The 19,617-nt window shown below is 42.9% G+C and overlaps 1 protein-coding gene across 4 annotated transcripts; it reads right to left on the minus strand.

The window, feature by feature from the left end:
• Positions 1-1,784: 1,784 nt before the first annotated feature.
• Positions 1,785-16,542, minus strand: LOC131218812 (alanine--glyoxylate aminotransferase 2 homolog 1, mitochondrial-like). 4 transcript variants are annotated; one of them, XM_058213633.1, is made up of 4 exons: positions 16,417-16,542; positions 16,251-16,337; positions 16,030-16,098; positions 1,785-2,115 (listed from the first exon to the last, which is right to left on the minus strand). In XM_058213633.1, exons 1-4 carry the CDS (start codon positions 16,499-16,501, stop codon positions 2,057-2,059), a joined length of 300 nt encoding a protein of 99 aa, XP_058069616.1. In that variant the 5' UTR covers positions 16,502-16,542; the 3' UTR covers positions 1,785-2,056. The 4 variants fall into 4 exon arrangements, with proteins under 4 accessions (XP_058069616.1, XP_058069618.1, XP_058069619.1 ...); XM_058213635.1 differs by lacking the exon at positions 1,785-2,115 and adding an exon at positions 14,890-15,135; XM_058213636.1 differs by lacking the exon at positions 1,785-2,115 and adding an exon at positions 14,890-15,192.
• Between the last annotated feature and the right edge of the window lie 3,075 nt (positions 16,543-19,617).

The following is a 19,617-nucleotide window of genomic DNA, read 5'->3' on the forward strand; positions in this document are numbered from 1 at the left end:
TTCATCTTGAAAGACGAGAGTTTCAAATCTATAAGTTGTCCATCTCTTGTAATTCTGATTTCATAGTGGATTTGTTTGTCGCTTGGTGCCGTGGTTTTTTTCCCGCAAGGGTTTTTTCACGTAAAATCGTTTTTTTTAAAAAAAAAATTAATTAATTTACACATGCACCCACCACACACCCACACACACCATAGTGGGATTTCACCACCTATGGGTTTCGAACCCAAGACCTCGTGTTGAAACTCCTCAGTGTCTACCACTCGGTTGTGTTTCTCTGTGATTGCTCGATTTTTATTTCTCTATTTCCGTGTTTGATTCGTTCTAAGGTTGATTCTGCACCTAATGTGTGGTGGCTACGCACAACACTTCCAATGCAAATATCAAGAAACATCATGATATTTTTGCACCAAATTAGACTGACTAATCATGAAATTCATGAAATTTGTTGCAACCAAGCACAACCTTAGATTTTAGACAATTCAGTTGAAAGTAAGCTCATTTTATCGACATGAGTGAAGCATGGAATTCTTACAAGATGGCCTGATATTGTCTTATTAGCTCTTCAATGGTTGTTGGTCTATGTCCTTACATAGTCTTTTCCATACCATGTTATAGTTCTTTGATGAAACGAACACCATAATATATCTACTAAATTTATAGTTTACAGACTGACTAGAATTTCAAGCCAAGGGGATTGGTGATTATGGACTAATGGCATTATGGAATCTCCTATTGCAAATGGTTTTTCTGATGGTGATTGTATTGTTTCTTTTGCCTAGATGTGTACCTCTTGCTTCCCATTAGAAATGCCAGACATATGTTCAAAGATATCCCATCTTGAAGAAATCCCTTACTGAAATCACAATTATCAAACCGTGCTGATGAAGTTCATGTCATAATTCAAAATAGAACTGATGTCCTACAACTGGAGGCAGGCTGCAACCCTTTTTCCTCGTGCCTTCTGAAATTTCCACTTTTTCCTTAAACATATCAGATATTTTCAGGGGTAAAATGCTTGTAAAATGGGCGTGTAACAGTTGTAGGTGATCAGTTCTAATTCAAATAAAGTGTGGGCGAGCAAATTGGAAGAAAAGCTTGTTGGAAGGGCCAATTTCTCGTTTTAAGACACCAGTGTGATTAGTCACACCTTGTTAGAGAACATATCGTGAGTGGGGATCTCGGTGTTATCTTCATGTGCACCAAAGAACAACTGGCTGACATCTTCACAAAAGAACTTCCCTGTCAGAGTTTCATTCTATTACATGACAAGCTGATTCAAGACTGACCCGTATCATCTTGAGGGGTAGTATTAAGGGACAAGTGTTGTAGATTGAGACACTCAATCAGTTGTAACAAACCTTGTAAAGGGGATAAGGCTAAGCTCATTTTTAAAATTCCTGTAAAGTCTTTTACGCGCGTGCACACACACATGGTACTTGAGGAAGAAACTAGAGAAAACCCATTTATTTATCTCTCCCTCTCTATCTCTATATTGTGGAATATATTCACTATACCCATTTGATGTTGTCATGGCATGAAATGTGGACACTATATGCCGTGCTCTTATAACTAGTTTATAGATTTGTACTATACATCTATATCGTGTATGTGCATGCGATGAATTGTCTAACTAGGGAAATTGTTTTATGCTGCGGGATATACCACATAAACCCCACCAAGTCAACTGTTTAAATCGAGCAAAGTGGAGTGCACATGAAGGATAGGGATGTAGGGTTTGCATGCATAACTCTTCTAGTTTGTACATGTGCAGATTGCCACTATCTAACAATGATGTCATTCCATGCCCTTTGGGTCCACCTCAGTACCATCATTTATAAATCGACACTTGTTATATCAACAAAGTTCTACACTTTTCTGTACTCATTGAAATTTTTTGCTTGAAATTCTCCGGTCCTAGATATGCATTTCCATAGAATTACGGCAGCCTTCCTGATACATTACAATACAATATCCATGCAGGTCCCAGGAAAGTCTGCACAAGAATGCTTCAACCGAGTGCATGCCAACCTTTTAACTCCTCAACTTCAACCTCATTCTAGGACATACAGATCGAATTCATCTCCCCTGTGCCATTGCACACTATCCAGTAGCAAACTGCTTCAGAATATAAATCCAGATGTTAAAAGGCCAAGGAAGATCAAACAGAAAAGTCTACTTGCACAAAAAACAGTGAGAAACATGCTGAGGAAGCATCATATAATGGACCAAGGCTTTGAAGCAGATCTATTTTCAGTCCTGGAAACTACCACAAACATATCCACTCAAGATCTTTTACAGGCCAAAATGCCCTCGACACCAGATTGTTTATTGAAGCCTCTCAGGTTTCTCCAAAAATGCCAGGAGCAGTCGTCATCGGCTCATAAAAAGAACCTCTCGAAGTTCTCAACCGCAAGTCGGGCAAATCTTGTAATTCCCCCGGTTCTGAAGCAGGTAAAGAACATGGCCTTGCATGAGAAGTACATTGACCAGCTTCATAGTAGAGAGGCAAGGCAAAAGAGGACAGCATCTGCTCCGATTGCAGATAACACAAAGGGGAGCAGAACGGATGTGAAAGCTGCAAGGACTGCTCTTGTTTCTGATGCAGTAGATGTTATCTGGCAATTTCAAGGCATGCAAAGTATTGATACAAGTGACTATCAATATTTTGAATATGATGATGATGGTGGAGATGATGACTATGAGGATGGTCCTTGAGTATGTCGACTTGGTACTTTGTATCGTATCTGAAGTCTCGTGAGGTTGGATGCATTTTTGTAGTGACTAGAAAAGAAGCTTCTGTTGCGGTAGGTTTCTCCATTAACCCATTTCCTGGAAATGTCATGTTAGATTCATAATTTGTTGAATTTCTCCAATCCTAGTACTCTTCTCTGTATATGTTATCACTTTGTTGATTGATTTTCAATTTGTTCCATATTCATTGGGGTCTCTTATTTCATCTATGAGAACCACACACATCTATGGCTATCCAGACAATCCAAATTGCAGGTCATGTTGTGGGTGGAGCTTAGCTTGAAAATCAGACTGATTGCGCAATCCGAACCACCCAATTGGTGGCTGTCAAATGGATAGTTAAGAGCAAAATAGTGAGTGGTACAATATAATAGAAAAATTCGGATGGTTTTTTTTTAATGAACAGGCAAATTCAGATAGTTTTCATCATCTGCTCAGTGTAGTAGTTGTGTAATGCTCCATCCACAATTGGTTCTGTGATTTAGTTGTTCTGGATCAACTCATCCACATGGTAGCCCACCAGATCAACAATCCTAATCACCACACGCGATGTGCACCTTCAAGATGGAAGTAGGACTTCTATTGTAACGACCTTGGAATTTTTGTGCTAATCTTTCCTTAAGTAGTTGTTTTTGGGGTAATTAGCCCTACTTGATTGCTTGTGAAATTCGCATCAATCACTTTAAATTGTATCTGCATGGCTCTAAACGTGTAGATTAGTGAGCGCTACGTTACTCTGAAATCTGGGATCCATCGCTAAATCCAGTTGTTCTGGGGAATTTTTGGAAGATCTGGATCGGACCTAGACCGCGCGTCGAAAGTCCGATGGCGATGATCTTAGGCTGTTGCGGTCACTGAGTTGGGCTTGGTCTTCACCTCGAAAATCAAGTCGATCTGATGTTCTGGGTCGATTTGGTTGAGTTCGGAGTGAAGAGTGTGAGAACGGTTGGAATTTAATAAGCTTTTTATGAAATCTGAGTCGTGCTTGCGCGACGATTTTAAGCTATCTGACCGTTGGATTCTGACCCAATTTCACCCTCTGATCAGGATGGTTGGCCCAGGCATATCCTAGTGCTTGTGGACCTGATCGAGATTCCGTGACCGTTGATTTGAGTGTGGTCCGCCACGGCTGATCTGAAGAGCCGGTCGGTACGAAAACTCAGCCTGACCTAGATCCATGGTCAGTGAGCTTAAGTCCGACCTTTCGTGGTTATAGGCCCACCAGAAGTGCTTCGTTGGATCGAGAAAGGCGTACTTTGGTTATAACCTAAGTATACCTTGACCCTGGGGTTATTTCCATCATTTTAAGGCCTATATATAGTCCTTAAACCCTAGCTCTCATTTCCATACGAATTTTCTCTAACCCTAGCTTGGAGAGAGAGTGGAAAAGAGAGAGTTAGTGAGAGAGATTGGTTGGTGAATCATCTTGATTCTTCCTTGTTCTTCTTCACCTTTGAACCTTTGCTTTGAATCGTTCCTCTGACGATTCTGAGTTCCTTTGGGGTAAGTTAACCTAACCCTAACCTGTGTTAGAGCTTAGATTAGACTTGGTGTTGTTGTATCTCATTTCTATCCTTATTTTAGGGTATTCTTGCGCCGTTGACGAAGACAACTCGTCTAAATCAATTCGGCTATTCTTTCCTCGCTTAAGGTGCGGACTTTAAGTGTATAGGTTATGGTTTTCAAGGCTTTCAATCCCAGGATAGTGATTTATTCTTGTTATGGATGAGATTTCACATGTCAAATGTTATGTTTACATTGCTTTCCTGATATGCATGTGCTATGTTGAGATTTGTGTATTCTAAGTGTATTTATAAAGTACCGTATACGTATAAAATACGCACCTATGTTTGCCATGATTTTTGGTCATGTATGTATGCTAGATGCATGTATGACAACTCCTTGGAAGAAGGAATTGTCTAAGTGCATGTATTTCAACATGCGTCATGTATGTTGTTCCATGGATGCTAAGTGTTTGTAGAGATGCATGAATGACCTACGTGTAACTGATTACACTAAATGCAGGCGTTGAGAAGTGGTTCTCAATACTTCTATGGATGCGCATGATTTCCCTTATGCATTTACATTCCAAGTTATTTAAATTCAAGCATTCCTATGCTTACATTTATGTTAAGTTGATATTCTTCAGATGTGTATGCACCATGATTTGAGTGGTTGTTCCATTACTGTTTTACATTCCATATGAATATCTGTCGTAGTGTAGGATGTTTGGGACTATGCCTTAGTCCAGGAAATCGGTAATTGACCCTTTGGTCGTGGTTGAGATTGCTTTCGCCACGTGAGACGCATTAGACGAACCCAAGTCGTATTAGAGTTGGCGGCAGTGGTTTGGCCACGCGGAGTGTTTGCGCACTCTATGTCGTTCAATTCAACGTGCGCTCGTGCTAGTCGAGTTCGTCAACTAACCCGATTGTCCGGTGTATGTTAACCATGTATGGACGCTCTTGCTTGAATCTAGGGTACCGAACTTACCAGTGAAATCCTAATAACCATGGTACTTGATCCGCTAAGACTCATGAGCCGGACATGGTGGTATGGGACACCGTGGTCGAGCCTTGGCCACGCTGGGTGACGAGCCTCCCGTAGTGACCAAAGTGAGCAACTAAACTCGTGAGCCGATTATGGTGGTATGGGACACTATATTCGTCTTTGTCGGCCTACATTGATTGGTGACGAGCCCTTTGTAGTGACCTCGAGCATACCGGATACCGCAAGGAGGTGACGAGCCGATCTGTGGTAGTAAGGGCATGAAAGGCGTGCATTGATTGGTGACGAGCCCTTTGCTACGACCTCAACTATATGATCGTATGAGATGTCTAGGATTGACGACCCTAGTATGGATCACTGTTGGATGGTGATATGAGGAAGGTATCTTAGCTTCCCAATCTGCTGTATGAATTGGACTAATAACAACTTGGTAATCATATCCATGCACCGCATTTGCATGTGCTTTGTAGATGTGGCGCACTTTGAGGCGATGTCATGCGTAACGTAAGATGAAGACGCGAGGGTGTACGCGTGAGGGCACGCATCATATTGCATTCATACTGCATTAACAAGAGTACTTAGGATTTATTTAATTGTCTGCTTTATCATTATTGTTTGATTGAACTGATAGCATGTTAACCGTGCCTTATTGTTCCACCGAGTTGATCACTCACTCCCACGTTTCGGGGCGGTGTTTCACACCCACCAGACTGTCTTAGGCCCCGATGTTGCAGATGTGGATGCGACGTCCGAGGCAGAGGGAGCTGGATGACGACGAGGCCGCCTTCTCCTATATGCGGTTTTGAGACGGGTTCTAGCGAGCCTCGTGCTGGCGGGATCTATGGGATGACTATTTTGGGAACTGAAATGATGTAACTTGTACTTATAATTTTGATAAATAACACTTTTACACGATCTGGTTGTATATGTAATTCGAGGGACTTACACTTGTACACATATTTTACTATAAGTCTTCCGCTTGCTTTATTCACTTATCCTTGAATCATATCTGCGTTTTGGCTTAATCTATCCCGTTTTATGTACTAATACAGTCAACATACATCCATCATTAATTATGTTGCATAAGTGATGTTTTGGAACTCGGGAGCCGAGTTATGCTCGACCCCCGAATTTCAGGGCGTTACAAGTTGGTATCAAAGCATGATCTGGATTAAACCGGACCTGGGTTATGGTCACACACCGCACGTTGTCACCACTATAGTGTAATTGGGTGCGGGTCTATCATCGCTTTGTGTTTGTGCTCCGTAGTTTCTATCGGCGAAAGTTTCCTGAAAACCTTTACCGAGATCGAGTCTGTACCCTTACCTGATCACACACAGCGACCCGAAACCTGTTCTAGACCCTCTATTAATGAGTGTAGATGGTCTACCCTCCCATTATTCATTTTTAAACCTTCCAGAACTCGCTGTTGGTATCAGATTTCTGTCAGAATGACCCGAGAAGCTTCACATTACACAAGGGGCCAATCGGGGCATTTTCTGTGGGACCCAGGGGGGGAACCACATCATTTGGACCAAGGAGGACCAGGAGGACCTCGCCAAATCGGCGAGGCATCGCCGATATGTCCAGAGACCGGCGATGCCATCGCCGGTTCGGCGAGGAATCGCCGGTCGGCGGGCCGGGCCGACGCGGGCCGATCGTCCATGAGGCTTGTGTGGCCCACCCCTCCACGGGTTTCACTTTAAAACCACTCCTTTTCCCTATTTCCTTCACAAAACCCTCTTCCAAGCTCTCCTTTTCTTCAACAACCTCTCCAAACTCTCTCAAATCTCTCCCAAATCTTCATCTTCCTTCCATTTTCGTGCAAACCCATCACCCCATTCTCAAATCTTCTATTCCATTGCTGATTTCTCCATTTTTCCCTCTCATTTGAGCCCTTTCATTCCCTTTTTGGCTCATAGTTGTGTGGAAGCTTCACCATCTTCCTATTTCTCTCTTTCTCTCATTTCTCATGGCCCTCTTTGAGATTGTGACGGCCATCTTTTCCATTTCTTCCCTTCTTTCCTTGATGGGGAAGAAGAGAGCGCCGTGGATGAAGCCGGGCCGAGCCGCCCAACCCGTGCACGGAGGCCGAGAGGTGCCGCCGCTAGCACGTCCGCCACGCGCGAGTTCCAGACGAAGCGAGACCTCGATCCTCGAGCTCTCGTCAATAGGACCTTGTTGGCGGAATTGTCGCATGGAGTCTATGAGGGGCGTAGAGTCCTTTTTGAGGCTCATGTTGATCCGCGGCTCTTTGGTGAGTTCTTTGTGTTGGAGCGCCTAGAAGGGGCTGGTTGGGGTCCCTTGTTCAAAGGCGAGTATCGCGCGAATGCTAGCACTGTTCGGGCCTTCTATGCCAACATTCTGGAGCCTTCGCTGGATCCTCTGCAGTTCAAGATTTCCTGTGGTGGCGGTCGAGTTGGAATTGTCAATGTTGCTTTGATATCCTGACTCTTGAAGGTGCCAGTTGGGGAAGTGCATGCCAGCGAGAAGAATGTGGACAGTGTGGCGAGAAGGATCGTCGCACCCGATCCTTGTGTGGTCGTCTGGTTTGAATGGCAGCCGAATAGGAGTCTTTTGGCTTCTCACATGACGGACGACTTCCGTTTGCTTCACCACATCTTTACGTTCAATGTGTATCCGAGGTGGAGCAACCGCAGCGAGTGTACGCGCCTGATGGTAGATTTTCTATATCAGGTGGGGGGAGGATGCGAAGGAGAGTGTGCCGACCTACGTCCTGCATCAGATTATTCTCATCGCTCGTTCGAGTAGACGGACCGAGTCTCTTCCCTTTGGCCGCCTCATTTGCAAGATCGCACATGAGTTTGGCTATAGGCTTGGAGCTGAGAAGCCGGTCCCTGTTCGCTATATCAACTTGAGGACCCTTAAGCTGATGGAGGTTGGTTCTGGTCGGCTTGCCTCTGAGGGTGCGGCCGGGTCTGAGAGTGATGATGAGAGTTATGCTGAAGGTGGTGCGGAGTCTGAGGAAGAAGCAGAGCAAGACGAGGACGAGATTGGGGCACAGGATTCGAGTGATCGCTCTCCTCCTGTGGTGCCAGAGCAGGGCGCAGAGCAGTTGCCAGAGATGCCCGTCTTACACGGCTTGAAGAAGGGCAAGCTGCTTTACACCAAGAGATGGTGGATCTTCGAGGCTTGGTTAAGCACAAGTTCAAGAAGATGTCCCGGACTTTGAAGTCTATCTTGTGTTGCTTGCAGGATAAGGGTGCTCCGCCTCCGTCTCCTGACTCCGACGAGTAGCATCGTCGTGGCCGTCTTTGCTTTGTTTGGTGTTTCTTTATGTGTGTAGCCGTTGTTGGCTTGTAGTTGGAGTTGTTGTAGTGTGGTAGCTGTTAGTGGTTGTAGTAGTTGTGGTTGTTTGTAGTGTTAGATGTTGTTGTTTCCATGCTTTCCTAGTCGTGATTCATGTATTGCTGCACTACTTGTATTGCGACGATTTTGGTTAATGGAATGCATGTTGTTTGTTTTTGGAGTTGTGTTGTGATTGATCATGGAAGTGGATCGATCCGTGTTGATTTGCTAGTCGCACGGCTTTATCACTACGATGTTATTATGGGTATGGATTGGCTCACGAGGATGCGAGATGAGATTGATTGTGAAGCGAGTTCAGTGACGATCCATGGACATGAGGGCGAGTTTGTTACTTTCCCAGTTCAGGTCCTTTACCCTATTCGTATTGATTTTTATTCTTCTCTGTTGGTGAGTTCGGCCGAGTCGGCGTTGGTTAGTACGCCGTTAGTTCAGGAGTTTGAAGATGTGTTTGAGTCGATTCCTAGATTACCTCCTCAGCGTGAGATTGATTTTGCTATCGATCTTATGCCTGGTGCGGCGCCCATTTCTTTACCCACCTATCGGATGCCTCCGAGTGAAATGGAGGAGTTGAGGAAGCAGATAGATGGTTTGCTAGAATTGGATTTTATTCGGTCCAAAGTGTGTCTCCTTGGGGAGCACTGTCTTGCTTGTGAAGAAGAAGGATGGTTCCTTGCGATTGTGTATTGATTATCGCAGTTGAACTTCTGGTAATCGTGAAGAATAAGTACCCCTTGCCGAGGATTGATGATCTGTTGATCAGATGAAGGGGGCCCGGTACTTTTAGAAGGTTGATCTGCGGTCAGGGTATCATGTTGCGCGTCAAGGATGGGGGCGTGCAGAAGACCGCTAGGACCAGCTCCGGTCATTATGAGTTCCTTGTGATGTCGTTCGTTGACGAACGCACCGGCCGTGTTCATGGATCTCGATGAACAGGGTATTTCGGCCTTTCTGTTTCGATTCGTCATTGTATTTATTGATGACATCTTGATTTATTCGGCGAACCGGCAGAGCACGAGGAGCACTTAAGAGCGGTTTTGGGTACTCTTAGGGAGCATCAGCTTTTCGCACAGTTCAAGAAGTGTGATTTTTGGAAAGAGGAAGTCAAGTTCCCGGGACAGTTGCAGTGCAGGACTGGAAGCAGCCTGGTTCAGTTACTGAGGTGAGGAGTTTTCTTGGCCTTGCAGGATATTATCGACGCTTTATTCGGGACTTCTCGAAGATTGCCGGACCGTTGTCGCGGTGACACGGAAGGATTTGAAGTTTGCTTGGAGTGAGCGGGCGGAGTAGCGGAAGGACAAGTTGACGTCCGCCTCTGTATTGCCGAGCAAGGGGTTAAGTATATTATTTATCCGACGCCTCTCGCGTTGGTCCGGGTTGTGTCCTTATGCAGAAGGACGGGGTGATTGCTTATGCTTCGGGTCGTTAAGGAAACACGAAGAGAATTACCCTACGCACGACTTGAAGCGGCCGTCATCTTCGCATTAAAGCTTTGGAGACATTACCTTTATGGTGAGGAGTTCGAGCTCTTTGCGACCACAAGAGCCTTAAGTATATTTTCACGCAGGCGTGATTTGAATTTGAGGCAGCGCAGATGGATGGACACATTGAAGGACTTCAAGTTCGATGTTTCTTACCATCCGGGTAAGGCGAACCGTGTGGCAGATGCGGTGAGTCACACGCAGGCTGTGGAGGTGGCGGCTCCGCGGATGATAGCCGAGTGGGCTATGGTGGAGGTCGTGCGCGATTTTGAGCAGAAGCTTACGGTGGTTGAGCCGTATGAGGTTATCGCCCACAGGCCCGTCATCGACGAGAGGATCGTTGCGGCTCAGGTAGATGATGAGCTTTTGGTGAAGATGAGGCGGGGGTTGGTACAGATGGGAACTCCGACGGAGTGTTAGTTCGATGGGGGCCTACGCGTGGCGGTTATGTGTTCGACATCCCCGACTTGAGACGTGAGGTTCTCGAGTTAGCCCATAGTTCTAAGCTTGCGATGCATCCAGTAGCACGAAGATGTATCAGGATATGAAGAGGTCTTATTGGTGGGACAATATGTAGGTCCAGATTGCTGAATTTGTTTCTCGTTGTCTCACGTGCCAGCAGGTCAAGGCAGAGCATCGCCGACCTCCGGGGTTGTTGCAGCCCATGCCCATAGCTGAATGGAAGTTTCATCTCTATGGATTTTATTTCTGGCTTGCCGAGGACGAGAAAGGGATTTGACTCTATTTGGGTGATCGTCGATCGATTAACGAAGTCGGCGCATTTCTTACCGATCGAGTCACTTACTCGAGGAGTTGGCTAGGTTGTATATCAAGGAGATAGTGCCTCTGCATGGAGTTCCGAGATTGTGTCTGATAGAGACACGCGTTTACATCTATCTTACGGACTCGTATCCGGAAGCGATGGGTGTGCGAAGTTCAAGACCGCTTTCATCCGCAAAGATGGGCGACGGAGCGCGTGAATCAAGTCTGGAGGATATGTTGCGAGCTTGTGTTTTGGATTTGAAGGATATTCCTTATGTGGAGTTCGCGTATAATAATAGTTTCCAGTATCGGCATGGCTCCCTTCGAGGCGTTGTATGGTCGCCGTGCAGAGCACTTGGGCATAAATTGGTGAGCGTAGTTTGCTTGGCCCGAAGTTGGTGCGGTGACTTTAGAGAAGGTTGACATCATTCGCGTCGACTCACAGAGCAGACAGAAGAGTTATGTCGATACGAGGCGTCGACCGCTTGAGTTCGTAGTGGGAGATCATGTTTTTCTGAAGGTCTCTCCTATGAAGGGAGTTTTGCGGTTCGGTAAGAAGGGGAAGCTGACGCCGAGATTTATTGGTCCATTTCAAGTTCTGGATCGAGTGGGAGCGGTAGCTTACCGCCTTGCTTTGCCCACACCTCTTGCGGGCGTGCATAACGTATTTCAATCTTTGAAGAAGTACGTTCCCGATCCTTCGCATATTATCGTTGGGAGCAGGTGCAGTTAAGTGAGGATGCCACTTATTTACTGCAACCAACACGTAGATAGGAAGGAGCAGGTACTGCGAGCAAGGTTATCCCTCTCGTGAAGGTGTTATGGTCGCATCAGGTGTTAAAGAGGCTACTTGGGAATCAAGCCGAGGTCAAGAAGACCTACCCTCCGATCCTCGAGGCTTATATGAAGGTATGAATTTCGAGGACGAAATTTTCTTTTAGGGGGTAGATTGTAACGACCTTGGAATTTTTGTGCTAATCTTTCCTTAAGTAGTTGTTTTTGGGGTAATTAGCGCTCTACTTGATTGCTTGTGAAATTCGCATCAATCACTTTAAATTGTATCTGCATGGCTCTAAACGTGTAGATTAGTGAGCGCTACGTTACTCAGAAATCTGGGATCCATCGCTAAATCCAGTTGTTAGGGAATTTTTAGAAGATCTGGATCGGACTGACCGCGCGTCGAAAGTCCGATGGCGATGATCTTAGGCTGTTGTGGTCACTGAGTTGGGCTTGGTCTTCACCTCAAAAATTAAGTCGATCTGATGTTCTCGGTCGATTTGGTTGAGTTCGGAGTGAAGAGTGTGAGAACGGTTGGAATTTAATAAGCTTTTATGAAATTGAGTCGTGTCGCTTGGCGACGATTTTAAGCTATCGACCGTTGGATTCGACCCAATTTCACCCTCGATCGGGATGGTTGGCCCAGGCATATCCTAGTGCTTGTGGACTGATCGAGTTTCGTGACCGTTGATTTGAGTGTGGTCCGCCACGGCGATCTGAAGAGCCGGTCGGTCTGAAACTCGCCTGACCTAGATCCATGGTCGGTGAGCTTAAGTCCGACCTTTCGTGGTTATAGGCCCACCGAAGTGCTTCGTTGGATCGAGAAAGGCGTACTTTGGTTATAACCTAAGTATACCTTGACCAGGGGTTATTTCCATCATTTTAAGGCCTATATATAGTCCTTAAACCCTAGTTCTCATTTCCATACGAATTTTCTCTAACCCTAGCTTGGAGAGAGAGTGGAAAAGAGAGAGTTAGTGAGAGAGAGTGGTTGGTGAATCATCTTGTTTCTTCCTTGTTCTTCTTCACCTTTGAACCTTTGCTTTGAATCGTTCCTCTGACGATACTGATTTCTTTTTGGGTAAGTTAAATTAACCCTAACCTGTGTTAGAGCTTAGATTAGAATTGGTGAATTTGTATCTCATTTATATACTTATTTTAGGGTATTCTTGCGCCGTTGACGAAGAAAACTCGTCTAAATAATTTCGGCTATTCTTTCCTCACAAAAGGAACGTACTATAAGTGTATAGGTTATGGTTTTCAAGGCTTTCAATCCCAGATAGTGATTTATTCTTGTTATGGATGAGATTTCACATGTCAAATGTTATGTTTACATTGCTTTCTTGATATGCATGTGCTATGTTGAGATTTGTGTATTCTAAGTGTATTTATAAAGTACCGTATACGTATAAAATACGCACCTATGTTTGCCATGATTTTTGGTCATGTATGTATGCTAGATGCATGTATGACAACTCCTTGGAAGAAGGAATTGTCTAAGTGCATGTATTTCAACATGCGTCATGTATGTTGTTCCATGGATGCTAAGTGTTTGTAGAGATGCATGAATGACCTACGTGTAATGATTACACTAAATGCGGGCGTTGAGAAGTGATTCTCAATACTTCTATGGATGCGCATGATTTCCTTATGCATTTACATTCCATGTTATTTAAATTCAAGCATTCCTATGCGTACATGTATGTTCAGTTGATATTGTTCAGATGTGTATGCACCATGATGTGTGTGGTTGTTCCATTCCTGGTTTACATTCCATATGAATATCTGTCGTAGTGGAGGATGTTTGGGACTATGCATTAGTCCAGGAAATCGGTAATTGACACTTTGGTCGTGGTTGAGATTGCTTTCGCCACGTGAGACGCATTAGACGAACCCGAGTCGTATTAGAGTTGGCGGCAGTGGTTTGGCCACGCGGAGTGTTTGCGCACTCTATGTCGTTCAATTCAACGTGCGCTCGTGCTAGTCGAGTTCGTCAACTAACCCGATTGTCCAGTGTATGTTAACCATGTATGGACGCTACTGCTTGAATCTAGGGTACCGAACTTACCAGTGAAATCCTAATAACCATGGTACTTGATCCGCTAAGACTCATGAGCCGGACATGGTGGTATGGGACACCGTGGTCGAGCTGTCGGCCTACGCTGGGGTGACGAGCCTCCCCGTAGTGACCAGTGAGCAACTAAACTCGTGAGCCGATTATGGTGGTATGGGACACTATATTCGTCTTTGTCGGCCTACATTGATTGGTGACGAGCCCTTTGTAGTGACCTCGAGCATACCTGGATACCGCAAGGAGGTGACGAGCCGATCTGTGGTAGTAAGGGCATGCAAGGCGTGCATTGATTGGTGGCGAGCCCTTTGCTACGACCTCAACTATATGATCGTATGAGATGTCTAGGATTGACGACCCTAGTATGGATCACTGTTGGATGGTGATATGAGGAAGGTATCTTAGCTTCCCAATCTTGCCTGTATGAATTGGACTAATAACAACTTGGTAATCATATCCATGCACCGCATTTGCATGTGCTTTGTAGATGTGGCGCACTTTGAGGCGATGTCATGCGTAACGTAAGATGAAGACGCTGAGGGTGTACGCGTGAGGGCACGCATCATATTGCATTCATACCTGCATTAACAAGAGTACTTAGGATTTATTTAATTGTCCTGCTTTATCATTACTGTTTGATTGAACTGATAGCATGTTAACCAGTGCCTTATTGTTCCACTGAGTTGATCACTCACTCCCACGTTTCTGGGGCGGTGTTTCACACCCACCAGACTCTGTCTTAGGCCCCGATGTTGCAGATGTGGATGCGACGTCTGAGGCAGAGCGGGAGCTGGATGACGACGAGGCTGCCTTCTCCTATATGCAGTTTTCAGACGGGTTCTAGCGAGCCTCGGTCTGTTGCGCGGGATCTATGGGATGACTATTTTGGGAACTGAAATGATGTAACTTGTACTTATAATTTTGATAAATAACACTTTTACACGATCTGGTTGTATATGTAATTCAGGGACTTACACTTGTACACATATTTTACTATAAGTCTTCCGCTTGCTTTATTCACTTATCCCTGAATCATATCTGCGTTTTGGCTTAATCTATCCCGTGTTTATGTGCTAATACAGTCAACATACATCCATCATTAATTATGTTGCATAAGTGATGTTTTGGAACTCGGGAGCCGAGTTATGCTCGACCCCCGAATTTCAGGGCGTAGGACTTCTATTCAACATATACTGCATACTAGCATTCCTCTATTTGATAAACATCTCCAATCAAAATAAACATATTACATTAATCAATCAGGGAGCTTGGTCTGCGGCTCTAGTGATTATCAACCCTTTTATTTAGAATCGTTACTAGAACCTTTAAAGGCTTCAAGAATTGTAATCTCTCACATGCCACACTCCTTAAGCTTACTGAAACTGATTGAAATCCATAAGCCTTGTAGCGACTAGACATTTTTGTTTCTTCACTTTTACATACATGTCCCTCTATAACCTGCATTCTTTTCTTGAGTAGTGCTTGCTTTAACTCTTCAGAACTCCGTCTTGCTTTCTGCTCCATTTCCTAACAAATGGTTAAAAAAATAATAAATAAATAAATAAAGGAAGAAGAAGAAGTCGAAAACCCAACCAAAAAAATGAAAATAACACTACAAGACTATGGACCTTTACCGGCGGCCACAACCACCGGTAAAATCCCCAAAACGCCGGTGAAATCCTTCACGGAGCAAAAGGTGTCGGCAAAAGTTTTACCGGCGCTAGGTCCGCCGCTAATTGTGGATGCGCATTTCATACAGAAGCGCTGGCAAAGTGCAACAAGCGCCGGTAGAAGTCTGTCCTAGAGCCGGTAGAATCCCTGGACACTTCAATATTTGAAACATAAAAAATGTTGCAATACAATTTAAACTAAATGTTAAACAATCTATAGTACTTCACAATAAAATATATATATAATATTTATTACAATAAATTGAAAATGGTCCTAAATAATTTTTTATAAAAAAAAGAAAAAAGAAAAAATCCTCTATATGGTACTCCCAACGCGAGTGGCGTCAGAAGGGTGATGTGTTAGTTTGGAGGCCTAAATTTAGGCACAATTGATTAAAATCCTGCACACAAGGAAAAAAAAAAAAAAAATCAAAAAGTAGCATTTAACAAGTCCAAAACATGGCTGTCATCACCCATGTTTTGAAGTTCATTATTATTTTTTTTTCTTGATCAAGGGAAAAGACTTCTAAAATATTTTTCTCTGATCAAGAGCCATAATTTACATAATTCATTATGCATAAAGATATAACAGGAAATAATTTCCCAATAAAAGCATAGAAATCCCCAATAAAAATATATGAGTATGTATATAAAAATAGTGGGACAGTTCACTTGATCATACCAATTGGAGCAACTATCGGTGCGAAAATCATGCCTGAGATGGCATAGTCCAACGCATCTACAATGAAATCTGCATGTACAGAAATAAAAGTCATACTCAAATAGCATTTTGACTTGACGAAGATAACTCCAGCTTCCCCGTGAATGTGCCATGTCAATCAGACAAATCTGAGGGCTGCAGCGGATGTTCCAAGTGGGGAGAGAGAGAGAGAGAGAGAGTACCGGCATCGTCTTTGGTGAAACACATCAGCGGTTTTATTCTGAAAACATTTCCATGCAGGCCTCCTTTGCCAACTAATACTCCCAGATCTTAAACCCAGAAATAATGTATTAGTGGATGACGTAGAAAACAAGCTCATATGAGAAAACTGTTAGTTGGTGCTTTTACCTTTCAGTTTCTCAAATAAAACTGCAGTTTCAGCCTTAGCAGGTGTCTTCTCTTTCCTATCTGTCACAAGTTCTATCCCCACCATTAATCCCCTGCCTCTCACATCTCCTATGACTGAGGAAAAAGGGATTTTTTTTTATTTTTTTTTTTAAGAGGAGAAAAAATCAATGATATGTGGGAAGCGATCAAGATTTCCATTCTGCAAATGGTAATGCCGTATTAGTTCCCACTTCCCACCAACAGTAGAGATATCTCTTCTTCTTCTTCTTTTTTGAAAGGTAACGATTTTATTCAGAGGCCGCCAAGGGCAGAAAAGAATACAAAAGCCCAAAAACAAAAACACAAAAGCAAGATATATTGATGGGTGAAAGAGATATCTTGATGCACTCAAAAGTGAATTAGCTCTAAGCTTTTTATGGGGGAAACATTTTTATGATCATAAAAGCTTTTTCCCTGTGTTAATGAGCTTATAAACGGTTTTGATGGCATATAAACATCAAGGCGGAGCCTAGGAAGGTTTCAACGGTAGGTATTTCTTTCTCCAATTTTTCCTTAAACGGTTTTGATGGCATATAAACATCAAGGCGGAGCCCAGGAAGGTTTCAACGGTAGGTATTTCTTTCTCCAATTTTTCCTCTCGTGTGGCCCACTTTAGTTTTGGATCCACCTCGTTTTTGGTCGATTTTCCTAAAATGAGCTCGACAAACAAATGAATGGAGTATATTTCCTAAAACATGGTGGTGGGCCCCACCCAACATCCTTGCGCAGGAACTTTTTATTAAAGGCTTTCACAGGAAATCAAATCTGCCCCCTAATTACGCACGCAATTTGCAAAGTTCGTTGGAAATCTAGGTGGGGCCAATGTTGAGACTCAAATATTGCATAATTTTCCCCATTTATATCTTGGTTTTATGAACATGAATCAACTTAATGTTCTATTTTACTCATGTATGTGTTGCAAGATGAATTTAAGAGCTTGGATTGAAAAAGAGTGCTAAAAAGCATGGATTTGACGCTCAAGAATCACCAAGGCAAGGGATGGATCTTAGGAGACCAAGATTGAAGAATTCACATGCTAAAGATCCAAGAAAACCAAGCGAGGAATGAAGAGAATCGAAAATTTAAGTGAAGAATCCTGAAATCGTCCTGAAAAAGTGTATTCTAAAGCTGTGAAGTTTATTTTGAAAAACTGCGCAGCAGGAAGTGTGTTTTAAACGAACTATGCAACAAGAAGTCTATTTTGGTAAAATATGTATATTTGAGGCGGTTTCTAGGGTTTTTCAACTTTGTACGAAAATCGAAGTTCCCTACTTATAAATAGGGCTTCCTAGGGCATTCCTTAACATCATTAGAAGCATTCAAGAGCAATATTTAGGGTTTTTAAAGGATTTTCAATTTTATAAGTTGTTTTTTTTCCTTTTAGATCTTTTTTATTTGCATTTATTCTTTCTTGTTTCTTTCTTTCTCTGTTCTAGTTATGTTTTTCTAAGTTCCTTCTAGCCCAAGCTAGAAGGGAAGCACATGGGTTTAATAATTCTTTAAGATTATGATGATGATTGTTTTAATGATGAGAAGAATGGTATATGCATGTTATCTATTATTTAGGTTTTGTTTTTTATCCTCTTGTGAGATCCATATGTTTCCATCATATGAGATCGACATTGATGGATAGGCTTACCCTAGATCAATCAGATTTTCTAAATAGGAGAGGTTCTCAACCTGTTATATTTCTTTGATATTCATTATCCTATAGATATTGAATACTTAAAATCACTGACACTTGAGAATATATATCAATGGTGCAAATCCATGATTTTCTAATATTTTATATCACTTATTAAAATATTTAAACTGTTTTATTTTCCGATTAGGCTAACCATAGTGCTCAGATCCTAATTGTGTTATCCAAGTCATCATGATTTTGGAACATTAACCTATGTGTGGAACTTTGAAGCTTGGGTGTTATTTTATTTAGTTAAATTACATCCATTCAAAAATTCCAAAATCAAATCATTAGTTTAGTTTTTATTACTTAGTTTGTTTTGCATTTGATTTTTTCTCCTTCTCGCAATTCATCTCCCTGTGTGATCGACCCTGTATTCACAGGATATTACTTACGAACCTTTGCACTTAGAGGCAAGCAATCAGCCAACCATGATGTTTTTGAGAAATCTACCCCGTCCATCCATTTTTCCTTATCAATTTAGGGCATTATCCCAAACTGAGGCAGATCCAAATCTCAAGTGGACCACACCACAGGAAGCAGCGGTGATAATGATTCTCACCGTTAAATATTTTTTAGGGCCCACCATGATATTTGTTTGACATCCAACCTATAGATTAGGTCATGCAGACCTGGATGATTGAAAAAAAAGCAAATATCAGCTTGGTCCAAAATTTTGGTAACCCTAGGAAGTTTTTATTGGTGAGAGTTCAATCAACACTGTGTGGCCCACTTGAGAATTTAATCTACCTCAATTTTGGGTTCATACCATAAAATTATTTTTAAAAATGTATGGATGGCATGGATTTATCATTAACATCTTGGTGAGACCCACCTAGCATCCCAGCGAAAGAATTTTATGTGAAAAGGCTTTCGCCGCATCCTTCGGAGAGAGGGTGAGGAAACTCGCTTTTTTAAGCTCGTGATAAGAGCGCCTTCATCCAGACCGTCTACCTTATCCGATAGTTGATAGGAAGGTTTGCACGTAATGACGTGCGAACCGGTGCGTAGCTGAGCGTCTCTCTCTCTCTCTCTCTCTCTCTCTCTCTCTCTCTCTCTCTCTCTCTCTCTATATATATATATATATATATATATATACCCCAAAACGGTGGGCCACTTTTTTCTATAATGGTTGTTACGGCCGGTAACGTGGAAAGGTTCCCACTGTTACAATTATGTAACCGTTTTTAATACCTTGACTTCAAAGGCTGAAAACGGACCAAAATTTGTGAATCCCTGGAATTCATCCCACAAATGTTTCTTTCTAAACTAGATGAACAATTTCCCTCCGGAAATTTGAGGGAAAAACAAAAACAAAAAACAAAATAGAGAAGATGAATTATTGTACATGGTTACTAATCAATCTTCCGAAGTGGCATTGATCTGTGAAAATCAAGTATAGGCCCCAATCGAACATAAATCAAGCACAATTTGGTAGATTGGGGCCTACTATGCTTAAATCTAACAACAAAGTTTTA

This window comes from Magnolia sinica, chromosome 11, assembly GCF_029962835.1.
Source record: "Magnolia sinica isolate HGM2019 chromosome 11, MsV1, whole genome shotgun sequence".
Taxonomy (NCBI): domain Eukaryota; kingdom Viridiplantae; phylum Streptophyta; class Magnoliopsida; order Magnoliales; family Magnoliaceae; genus Magnolia; species Magnolia sinica.

Bases quoted from the DNA above. Each gene is read 5' to 3' on its own strand.
- LOC131218812 (XM_058213633.1), bottom strand. From the start codon at position 16,501: ATGGTGGGGATAGAACTTGTGACAGATAGGAAAGAGAAGACACCTGCT. The intron at 16,338-16,416 runs GTAAAAGCACCA...TCTGGGTTTAAG, and splicing joins TTTATTTGAGAAACTGAAAG to ATCTGGGAGTATTAGTTGGC. The intron at 2,116-16,029 runs GTATGATCAAGT...ATTCTGAAGCAG, and splicing joins ACCGATAGTTGCTCCAATTG to TTTGCTACTGGATAGTGTGC.